Source organism: Macadamia integrifolia, chromosome 3 (genome assembly GCF_013358625.1).
Source record: "Macadamia integrifolia cultivar HAES 741 chromosome 3, SCU_Mint_v3, whole genome shotgun sequence".
In the NCBI taxonomy this organism is placed as follows: domain Eukaryota; kingdom Viridiplantae; phylum Streptophyta; class Magnoliopsida; order Proteales; family Proteaceae; genus Macadamia; species Macadamia integrifolia.
In genome coordinates, this window is record NC_056559.1 from 26009425 (window position 1) to 26021030 (window position 11606).

The 11606-nt window shown below is 40.2% G+C and overlaps 2 protein-coding genes and 1 pseudogene across 3 annotated transcripts in view; 2 read left to right on the top strand and 1 right to left on the bottom strand.

The window, feature by feature from the left end:
* The window catches only part of LOC122072718, a 100374-nt gene that overhangs the window by 45255 nt on the left and 43513 nt on the right, over positions 1 to 11606 (top strand). The gene's annotated exons all lie outside the window — the stretch shown is intronic.
* The window catches only part of LOC122072717 (dihydrolipoyllysine-residue acetyltransferase component 5 of pyruvate dehydrogenase complex, chloroplastic), a 20212-nt gene that overhangs the window by 8323 nt on the left and 283 nt on the right, over positions 1 to 11606 (top strand). The window contains exons 4-6 of one of the 2 annotated variants that reach the window (XR_006138575.1): positions 3184 to 3254; positions 3366 to 3449; positions 3558 to 3866. Coding sequence is in view for 1 of the 2 variants with exons in the window: in XM_042637103.1 (XP_042493037.1) it covers positions 3184 to 3254; positions 3366 to 3449; positions 3558 to 3662 (260 nt within the window). In the remaining variant the exon portion in view is untranslated. Of the gene's footprint in view, positions 1 to 3183; positions 3255 to 3365; positions 3450 to 3557; positions 4263 to 11606 lie in introns of those variants that run through there. The other variant, XM_042637103.1, reaches the window with a different exon arrangement.
* Positions 5554 to 11606, bottom strand: part of LOC122074281 — a 6615-nt pseudogene continuing 562 nt past the window's right edge.

Here is an 11606-nt window from a genome sequence, read left to right on the forward strand (position 1 = left end):
AAAAAAAAAACCAACCAAGAAAATAAATAAATGGGTATCCTTCATGCTTACTGATATTTGTCAACATAACCGGTTAATTTGTGCTTTTAAATTGGATGGTGATACATGGATGTGAAGTAATGAACTATGGAGCATAATGTTCTAACAACATTGTTGTTGACATTTGGCATTGGTGGTGTGGTGATGGGTGAAGCACAAACTCTAGTGTGCTTCTCCTTCCAAACTCTCTAACCAACTGTCCTGGGTATCTGTCTCTGCATCTGCTATGGCTGTCTCCCAGAAATCATACTGGTCTGTTTGCCTTTATTGTTCACAACCAACTTCTCACACTACCTCTGACCAGAACCCATTGTAAACTTCACTAGTCTTTCCAACTTTCCTGAAGTCTGCCTTGTAGAAATGCAACTCTAAAACGATGCAGAAGATAATGGAAAAACAAGAACAAGCAATGCACACAGATTTACGAGGTTCGGCAAGATTGCCTACGTCCTCGGTGAAATGGGATCCTGCTTCACTATCAATGGAGAATAGGGTTACAACGCTCGTCCCTCACACTCTCACTATTGCTTGCATTACAGATAAAGAAACCCTTGCTATGAATATATAGCGAAAAAACCCTTATCCGGAAAGTACAAAACTGCCCTCAAATAAAAAATTTGAGCGAGTGGCTGCGTCCCCCTCCCCCCCCCCCCCCCAAAAAAAAAAAATTTATCAACATTATTATCCAGTCGAGTTGATTTTCAGTCCAATTCAACATTGCCATGTGTCAAGAATAATGTTCGAATAGCTCAATTTGTTTGAAGAGTAGGTACAAATAACGACTGTTTGAAAACAAGACAACAAGGGGAAAGCTCCATCCATGGGAGGCAACCAAATTTTATACATGGCCTGTTCAGGGCATTCCATGGTTATATGATGGTCAAGAGACAGAATCATCAGTCCATGTGCCAGAAATTGGTATGGCATCGAAATTTCCTACTGGAATGTCAGTCTGAGTCCCCTTTTTTCACATGTCACAATTTATCTAAATACGCAGACACATCTTTGACACTATAAATTGTAAAAGTAAGATTCCACCTGATGTAGATACCCATGCTGGCCTACACTACATAAGAAGAAAGAAGGCAGCCAGCACCTGCCCTGTTTTAGGCTGATCGAGCCAGCCAAGCCTGACTCCAATTTTGTCCAGTTCTGGCCCATATATTAGGGCCATCGTACCAGTACGTTATGGCTATGTTCTGCAGTATTTTAGTTCTAGTTTTGGCCTTCTAGAAGTTCCTTGGCATTTTCTCCCTGGGGGATCTCTAGAATTACCACTGCTTAGCTTTCAATTCGCCTTTGACCATCAAACGAAATGTGAATAGCCCATCTTCCTCTCTTTGAAAGTGCCCATTGATCCGGCCTACAGCAAGCTGTCAAGTTTCTATTTTGGTGTCCTCCAAGCTCCATGGTTTCTGCCTCTTGTCTTTTGTGCTTTGACTATTCAAAGTGCAAGTTGGAATGTGGAGAAAGTCTTCGAGAACTGTCTCTTGTTCTGTATTATTTTCTTATTGATAAGTTAATATTTAGTTACTTAAATCAGTTAGTTTCTATTTTCATGTTAGTTTCCATTTTTAGTTTCTTTCTAAATTGTAAGGCTGTATCCTCTATTATACAAGAGGAGTTGATGTAACAAATTAAGAATTAATGAAAGATTGAAGCTTACAGCTATTGCTGCTCCTCATTCATGGGATAGGATATTCAGCTCCCGAGATAGCTATGGGTGAGAGGCCGAAGCTGAGATGGCCATTCCCACCCACATCTATCCCATCTCCATCCTTTGGTTCTTTTATTCTACTGTTGTGAGAGTGTGTTGAGAGATTGTTGCAGCATATTTGAAGCCTTGAAGATCATCCCACATTGAAGCTTTGAAGAGCAGCCAAGAGAGGACAGCAACTGTTAGGGTTTTGACCTGGATCGACTTCCTTAATAACTCCCAATCTAGAAGCTAGTTTTCAGAGCCCTTTTATGGTTTTGTCGAGGGCATCAAGGGGGACACTCGACCAAGATTTCAGGTCCATCTGGGCCCCCTCCTGCGAACCCCAGGATTTCTCCCTCCTTGCCTGTGGAACCCTTCTCTGTCCAGATCTGTTGCTCATTGACTTTTCTGCCTACTGATCTGGTTACAGCCCTGATTGAAGGTGTGTTTTTTTTTTGGATGAATAATTGGAGGGTTATTTTGGGACATCTGAAACCTCCTTGAACCAGATTTGAGGTCCTCTTGATCTGATATTAGTGAGTTCTTGAGTTGCTCTATTTCTTCAGTTTTTTTCCAGATCTGATTGTGAGAGTTATTTTGTTTGGAGTTTACTATCAACTGGGGTTGTTTGCCTAGGTAAACTACCTTACATCACCCCCACCCCCGGTATGGAAGCTTGGTTTTCTGGTGGTATGAAATAGTTAATGTTGCTTTTTTTTATATGAATCTGGCAACTGGTTACTTAGTCAACCAGCCCAGGAAAGGTCTAGGTATTGCTCACATCTTCCCTCAGAAAGTTTCAGAGAATTACCCTCTCGCACATGGCTAAAAGCCCCATTTTCTAGTCCTTGTTTCTTCAATTAATTTGAGGATTTTTCAAGGGCTACTATTTGTAGAGCAAATGTAAATAAAACAAAAAAGAGTGTACCAGTGCAGAGGCTCCCGTTACTGCAGGGTCTGGGAGGGCGAATGTTCTCAGCCTTAACCCCGCTTCACGGAGAGACTGTTTCCATGTTTTGAACCCGCAACCTGATGGTTGCAATAGCACAACTTGACGTTGCGCCAAGGCTCAACCACTAATTGTAGAGCAAGTGTAACAGGAGATAATGTAGAAAAGGGAATGTACCCAAGAAAGCTGCTGATTTGTGGTCTCTAGGAATTGTCTTTCCTTAGTTTTACAGTTTATGGGACGTTCACATGAGATTTGGTATAAATTGTTGATGGATTCAGCTGGAGTGAACTAATTTTTTTTTTGTTTTTGGGTGTGCATGAGAGACCACAGGTTGGATTAGCTAGTACGACTGAACTGCTTCTCATGTTTTGAATATATGTCCAATCTTGGTATCTGGCTTGCTGTATCGTTCTATACAGCTGATGGCCTGATGCTGAAGTTGCTATTGGGAAAATTATGAATGATGTGCTCATAAAGCCGATTTTTGTTGCAGGTACTTTCACACTATCAAACCTCGGGATGTTTGGTGTCGATCGCTTTGATGCAATTCTGCCCCCCGGAACTGTGAGTGACTAAACTTGGTCTTGAACTGCTTTCTTTTGTATTGTCCCCCAAAGCAGGAATGAACTGGTGATATGAGGAAACCTCACATCGATTTCTTTCTGATCGAATCAGGGTGCAATAATGGCTGTTGGAGCATCTGAGCCTACTGTTGTTGCTACAAAGGATGGTCGGATTGGCATGCAAAGCCAGATGCAGGTGAGAATAATCTCGTGACTCAGTAATGTTTAGCCGACCAGGGGAGAGTTTTTTCTCTAGTTACTAGAAAAGCCATTTAACAGTGTTCTTACATGGGAATTATTGCAGGTAAATGTGACAGCAGATCATCGTGTCATATATGGTTCTGATTTGGCTGCATTCTTGCAAACTCTCTCGAAGATTATTGAGGACCCTAAAGATCTTACCCTCTGATCTCTCTAACCAGAAATTGGATGAGTCAATGGGTTTCATATCATTGGAGAGTACATTCCCATGGTATGTTTGTGCTTGTTAGACTTCGATTTCAGAGTTCGACCTCAACAGAATTCAGTGCGCAGTAATTATTCTCAAGCTGATTGCAATCTTCCGAATCGAAGGCCTAGTGGAGCACACTTTCAGAGAGAAAATGCTGTTTAGGTTTAGGTTCGACAATCTTCACTTTCTTATCTTCAATTTTGAAGTCAAACGGCCGGCATTTGAATTTGTTGATGCTTTTCTGTACGAGTACATGTTTTAGATTTGAACCCTATCTCTCTTTTTTGTCAGTTAATTGGAGAATTTTCAGGTCTACATTATTTTTTGAACAGCATTGAGACATAAGGACTTCAAAGACTAAAGAGCCTCTGCAGTCTAGAAAATAATATTCAATAATGTTATTTTATTCTTTTCTTTTTCTAGTCTTATGGGTGAAAGATCACTCTATGTAAAATTACTCTTGGCTAGTTCTGGGTTATCACTTACAAGACTGCAGAAACATGTACTGTTCTGCATCAATTCTATAGCAGATGAATAAATAATTAAGCCTCCTAATTCTGTTCTATTGTTTTTCCAATCCTACAATAAAAGGGGTGAGATGTAATTCAGTGTGCTACTTCACTCCTCAAGTCTATCAGATAACATCTAACCTGTTTCAGCAGGAAGCTCGCAGGATCTTAAATTCAATTGAGCCATATTTGTCTGCAATTGTACTGTGGAGATTTGTCAAAATATACACCAACTGGTTTAGACAGATTCCAGCGTTCGAATTCTCTTTAAAAAATGCTAAATTTTATCATCAGTTAATGATATTAAAGCCTTAAAATGTACATCTATAAATTAGTTTTCTTGTGCTACCATAATTTAACATCAGTTCATGAGATTAAAGCCCTATAAAGAAATTGGGCAAAAGAACCCCTTCTTGCTGGCACAGGAAACGCTCAGAGACGGGATGTGAAAAGGTAAGGTCATGCTGCCCCCAGTACCCAGGACACCGAAGATGCTGGCACACTCCGGCGCACTCCCTCGCCTTGATCCCACTTGCTGATGTTTCCTGCACCAACAGGACGGGTTTTTCCTTTTTTCCTTTTATAAGTCAGGACAGGGTTCTTTTGCTCAAAGAAATTTTAGCTTTTATGTGTGACTGATACAAACTCTTCGGTGGCTCCAAAAAACTTTCCTTTCATAGGCGAAGTGAGACAATACTGAAATCTATTATCAACTTACATTCTGGGCTATCAAGGTACTCAAGCCTTGGTAATCAAAACTGAGCTGTTTCAAGGTAGATCTCTTATTAAGTCTGCATTGCTGAGACTAGAAATCAGAATGGACCTACAACGACCACCACCTATTGATGGAGTGGTGTTTGTTGGGATGGAAATGGTTTTTTTCAGTCCCTGCAAATGGTATTCTTCTATATAAGACATGGATTATTGCATCACTCCTTGTGGAATTAGAGGGATTTCTTTTAATTTAGTCCCATCGAGCGTCCCTTTACATGCTGCCTTAGATTCTGGATTTCAATTGAGGCAATACAGGTAAACAATCTTCTCCAAGCTAAAGAATCAATACATCTAGTTATTGGCTTAGGGCTTCAATAAGTAACAAAATACACCTTAAAACAATTTGTAGAGAGTCAAATTCAAATTCCCCCAACCCAAAAGGAAAAAAAATGCAGAGTGATCAAGGAAACAGAACAGAAACAAAAGTATCGTATCACAATCAAAACCAATTGCTGTGTATATTATAAACAAGGGGAAATAGTTTTACCCTTTACATTACAGTTAGGCATAACTAACAATAACCACTATAAACAAATGACTGTTTATGTGGCCTGTAAGGAAGCAAGTTATCTTGCATTAAGCAGCATCCTAAGCACAATCTTCATATTTGGCCTTGAATCTGGAGAAACACTAACACAAGAAATAGCAGCCTTGAGAACTGCTAGTATCTGACTTCTATCCCCACGTGATGTTCTGTCGATGGTAGAATCGAGGGTCTTTTCCAATGTGTCATGCTGAATTGAATTATTCAATACCCATTTGGCCAACTCGGTTCCCTCGTTCAAAGCTGGCTTCCCAGTCAGCAATTCCAGCAGGATAACACCGAAGCTATATACATTCCCAGGCATTGTAACCCTCATTGTATAAGCATACTCTGGAAAGCACAATAACAAGCTCATATATTTAGAGAACTGCAAGAGTAAATGTCTATCTAGAAAATAAAGATACCCTTCAAACAAAGTTAGAATGCTTTATTACTTTCGAAAAGATAAGACTGTTTACCTGGAGGAATATAACCGACAGAACCAGCTACCATTGAAAGGCTCCCTGTGCTTTTTGAAGGATCAATGACCTTATATAGTTCAATATCACCAATCTGAGGTTCCTTCAGAGATTTCAGAAAAATGCTTTTGCTTGAAAGGTCAAGGAGAAGGACTGGACCGCCAGAGCATCCATGGAGAAATGCAAGACCCTGAGCTACTCCAATGGCTACACTGTAACGACTTTCCCAATCTAGAGCATGCCCCAAGCTTCCATGAAGAACATCAAAGAGTGTCCCCTTTTGGGCATATTCATAGAAGATGTAAGCACTATCAGTAGTCAAAACATAAGCAAGAGGGCTCATGATGGTTGTATTGCTTAGCTTCTTTAGGACCCCTAGATCCTCTCCAAACTTTTCATGGCTCCCCAGTTGGAATATCTTGTCAGTCCAGTTGAGCTTCTTGATGTAATAGCTTGCTTCATTAGGCAAGATGCCCTTGAAATAGGTAGAGAACCTGCTCTTCAGCATGATATTGGCAGGGTTTGCTACCGTTTCCATGGCTCTTGTGAAATCGATACTTGACCGATGAGTGACATTGGTGGTTATCATATGATAATTGATAACCCGAGGGGTGGAGAGATGCTCTTCTGGTTGTTGGTTCTCAATGCTGACCCTGTTGAAACGTCTCAAAAACAGTACAGCAATCAATCCGATGACCGCAACAGCAGCTACAGCGGTGACTGCAGCTACAGCTGACACCAAAACTGAATTTTTCTTCATAGATGTAGGGGTTACACCAGAGGTTGTTGTAATGTTTAGAACCTTAGTTCCATTTGTATCAATTGCAATCCCTGGCTGGCGGAAGTTTGGACGGGTACCCCATAGCGGATTGTTGGAAAGTAACAGTACAGTAAGGCTTTTCAGTTCAGCTAGAAACTCTGGGATTTCACCAGTAATTCGTTGTTTGAGAGATCCAAAACCTCCAAAGCATTCAACCTTTTCAGAGTGTCTGGGATATGCCCATCAAAGAGGTTCCTGCTAAGGTTGAGAGCAATCTGCAAGTTACTAGGCATGTTAGGAATCTTCCCACTCAATTTGTTGTTTCCCAACTGTAGTTCTATCAGTGAGTTCATGTTACCAATTGAATTGGGTATTGAACCATTAAATTTGTTGTCCCGTAAGTCAAGTATTGTGAGATTCCCTAAGCTGGAGATTGTAGAAGGGATCGAACTGGTCAATGAATTCCTGCTGATATTCAGTATTGACAAATTTTGTAGTTGTGAATATTGTTGGGGAAAATCTTCAGTAAGTCTGTTAGACTGGAGTTTCATAACCTGAAGTTGATGAAGATTCCGCAACTCTTTCGGCAATGAACCAGAGAGCTCATTTTGAGCAAGATTCAACTCAGCTAAACTGTTAAGTTTGTCTCGAATTCTTGACCCGTTTTGAAGATTGACCCGATCCGACATATTTTGGTGGTGACCCGAATGAAAAATTTTCTGAGATCTGTGATGCAAGCAGAGGGGTTGGCCCAAGCCCGGAGCCCATCACTGATCTCGTATGGGGGTGCGGGGGCGTAGCCCCCACAGTATAGTTCGATGGGATCGATCGCGACCCGATGGGTCGACCCACGATTTTGGAGTATATATAATATACTATTGCTTGTTGAGAAAGTCATTGTATTCTAGGGTTTTCATGCAACTAGGGTTTCAGGGCGAGTTTTTCCTCACCGCTGCTAGGGTGTAATCTCTCTTCTGCATAGTGTATCATCTTCTTCTTCGCCCGAGCACGTAGCACACCACCCTGGTGTGTGAACCTCGTTAAATCTCTGTGTCGTACGGATCTATTGTCTCTTTATTATTCGTGTTTCTTGGTGTTTGATCTAACAAACTGGTATCAGAGCTCTGGGTTACTTCGATCCATGGCTTTAACCAAATACAAAATTGATAGGTTTGACGGCAACATCAGTTTTAGTTTATGGCAGGTTCGAATGATGGTTGTTCTCATGTAGCAGGGTTTGAAGAAAACCCTATTTGGGAAGGTGAAGAAACCTACAACTATATCCAATGATGATTGGAGCGATTTGGATGATAAAGCCCTTTCAACTATTTAGTTGTGTCTTTCGAATGATGTTCTACAGGAAGTTCTCTCCGAGAAAACGGTTGCAGAGTTATGGGTGAAGTTAGAGAACCTCTACCTCACCAAATCCCTCACCAATAGGTTGAGATTGAAGCAACAATTGTATATCCTTCATATGGGTGAAGGTACTTCTATTAAATCCTATATATCTGAGCTCAATTCTATTGTTATTGATTTGAAAAGGATAGATGTTAAAATAGATGATGAAGATTTGGCCCTATTATTGTTATGTTCTCTACCTCCATCTTATAAGCATTTTAGGGATACCATGATTTATGGTAGAGAGACAATCTCTATTGAGGATGTCAAAACGAATCTACAAAGCAAGCAGAAGATTGATGATGAGTTGACAACTACCAATAAATCTGATGGTGTTGGTTTGGTAGCTAGAGGGAGAACGAATGAAAGGGGTTCCGATGGTGACAAAAAGAAGGCTATATCAAAATCTAAGCACAAAAATTTAACCTGCAATTACTATAAGAAAAAGGGGCATATTAAATCTGAATGCTATAAACTTTTAAATAAGCAGAAGGCAGGTGGTGGTGCTCAAAATCAACAGAAAAGAGATGATTCTGCAGAAGCTAATATTCCTGAAGATGAGAGTGAGTCTGATATGCTTTTGGTGACTGATGATAAAGTTAGATCACAGGATGAATGGATTCTTGACTCTGGTTGTTCCTACCATATGTGTCCCAATCGTGAATGATTCTCCACATACGAATCAGTTCTAGGTGGAGTTGTGTTGATGGGAAATAATGCTTCTTGTAAGACTATTGGAATGAGAACGATCAATATCAAGATGTATGATGGCATTGTCAGAACCTTGTCCAATGTCAGGCATGTCCCTGATTTGAAGAAGAATCTCATTAGTTTAGGCACTCTTGATTCAAATGGGTGCAAGTATACAGCTGAAGGTGGAGTCATGAAGATCAGCAAGGGTATTCTCTTATTGATGAAAGAAATCAAGATTGGCAGTTTGTATGTGTTGCAGGGTACTACAATTACTCGGTCTGTTGCAGCAGCTTCATCATTTATGTTTGAATCAGATGTCACAAATTTATGACACATGAGGTTAGGTCATATGAGTGAAAGAGGGATGACATCATTAAGTAAAAGGGGCTTGTTGTGTGGTCAGAGTACAGGAGCAATGGAGTTCTGTGAGCATTGTATGTTTAGGAAGCAGAAAAGAGTTAGTTTCAGTACTGCTATTCACAGGACCAAGGGAACTTTGGACTACATTTATTTAGACCTATGGGGGCCCTCCAGGGTTGCTTCAAAGGGGGCTGGTGCAAGGTACTTGCTTACTTTCATTGACGATTTCTCTAGGAAGGTTTGGGTCTATTTCTTGAAGCACAAAAATGAAGTATTTGTCACTTTCAAATAGTGGAAGAATTTGCTTGAGAAGCAAACCGGGAAACAAATTAAAAGGTTGAGAACCGATAATGGCCTAGAGTTTTGTGAAAGTGACTTTAATGAGTTCTGCAAAAATGAAGGTATTGCAAGACACCATACAGTTGTTAAAACACCCCAGCAGAATGGAGTGGCGGAGCGTATGAATAGAACCTTGTTAGAAAAGGCAAGGTGTATGTTATCAAATGCAGGATTGGGCAAGGAGTTCTGGGCAGAAGCAGTTAACACAACAACCTTGTTGGTGAATCGATCTCCTTGTACAGCTATTGAGTGCAAGACTCCAGAAGAAATTTGGTCAAGTAAACCTGCAGACTACTGAAATTTAAAAGTATTTGGATGTCCTGCTTATGCATATGTAAATGAAGGGAAGTTGGAACCTAGGGCTAAGAAATGCATTTTTCTTGGGTATGGATCTGGAGTGAAAGGATACAGGTTGTGGTGTTCTGATCCAAAGTCTCTAAAATTTCTTATTAGCAAAGATGTTACTTTTGATGAATCTGCTATGGTGCATCCTAGGAAAAAAGCTCCTATTCATTGTGATGAAGGTCAAGAAAAATCTAGAGAGAAGGTGGAGTTTGAAATTAGTGGTTCATCTTCAAACAAAGCATAATCTACTTTAGTCCAGTTGCCTACTTTTACTGAAGGAGATGATGCTCAAGAGAATCAAGAAGAAGAGCGGTACAACATTGCTAAGGATAGACCAAGGAGGAATATTAGACAACCACAAAAGTATGGGCATGCTGAATTTGTTGCTTATGCATTGTTTGTCGCAGATACAATTGAAAATAGTGAGCCTGCAACATATACTGAAGCTATTGCTTCAATTGATTCTACAAAATGGTTGATTGTCATGAATGATGAGATGGAATCTCTTCATAAAAATCAGACTTGGGAGCTTGTGAAGCCGAGAATAGGGAAAAAAATTGTTGGTTGCAAATGGATCTTCAAGAAGAAGGAATCTGCCTCAGGTGTTGAAGATGCTAGATACAAGGCACGTTTGGTTGCAAAGGGCTACAGTCAGGTACAAGGAATTGATTATAATGATGTTTTCTCACCTGTTGTTAAGCATAGTTCTATTCGTGTCCTACTTACTTTAGTTGCTATGCATGATTTGGAGTTGGAGCAACTTGATGTGAAAACAACATTCTTGCATGGTGAACTAGAAGAACAGATTTATATGCATCAACTTGAAGGGTTTGTTATTGAAGGTAAGGAGAACCATGTATGCTTGTTGAAGAAGTCCCTATATGGTTTAAAACAGTCTCCTAGACAGTGGTATAAAAGGTTTGATTCAGTTATGGCTAGTTTTGGATACTCCAAGTGTCAATATGACTGTTGTGTTTATTTCACAAAGCTCTTTGATGGGTCATTCATATATTTGTTGCTTTATGTTGAAGATATGTTGATTGCAGTAAAAGATAGGAATGAGGTCAATAGATTAAAAGAATAATTAAGTTCTGAATTTGAGATGAAAGATTTGGGGGCAGCAAGGAAGATCCTTGGTATGGAGATCAAGAGGGATAGAAAAGCAGGGAAGCTGTGGCTATCTCAACAAAAGTACACTGAGAAGGTATTGAATCGTTTTGGCATGAAAGATGCCAAACCTGTAACTACTCCTCTTGCATCTCATTTTAGACTTTCAACTGCTCTATCACCTAAGACAGATGAAGAGGTGGAGTACATGTCATGTGTTCCATACTCTAGTGCAGTTGGCTCCGTTATGTATGCTATGGTTTGCACTCGTCCTGACATTTCACAAGCTGTCAGTGTGGTGAGCAGATATTTGTCATGTCCAGGGTAAAGCTCATTGGGAAACAGTGAAGTTGATACTTAGGTACTTGAAAGGGACCTCTGGTGTTTGTTTGGAGTTTGGGAGGAATGGTGATAGTTTATCTGGTTATGTTGATTCAGATTATGCAGGTGATCTTGATAAGAGAAGGTCACTCACAGGCTATGTATTTACTCTTGGAGGAAGTACGATTAGTTGGAAAACTACTTTACAGGCTATAGTTGCATTATCTACTACTGAAGCAGAGTATATGGCAATGACTGAGGCAATTAAAGAAGCTATTTGGCTTAGAGGTTTGT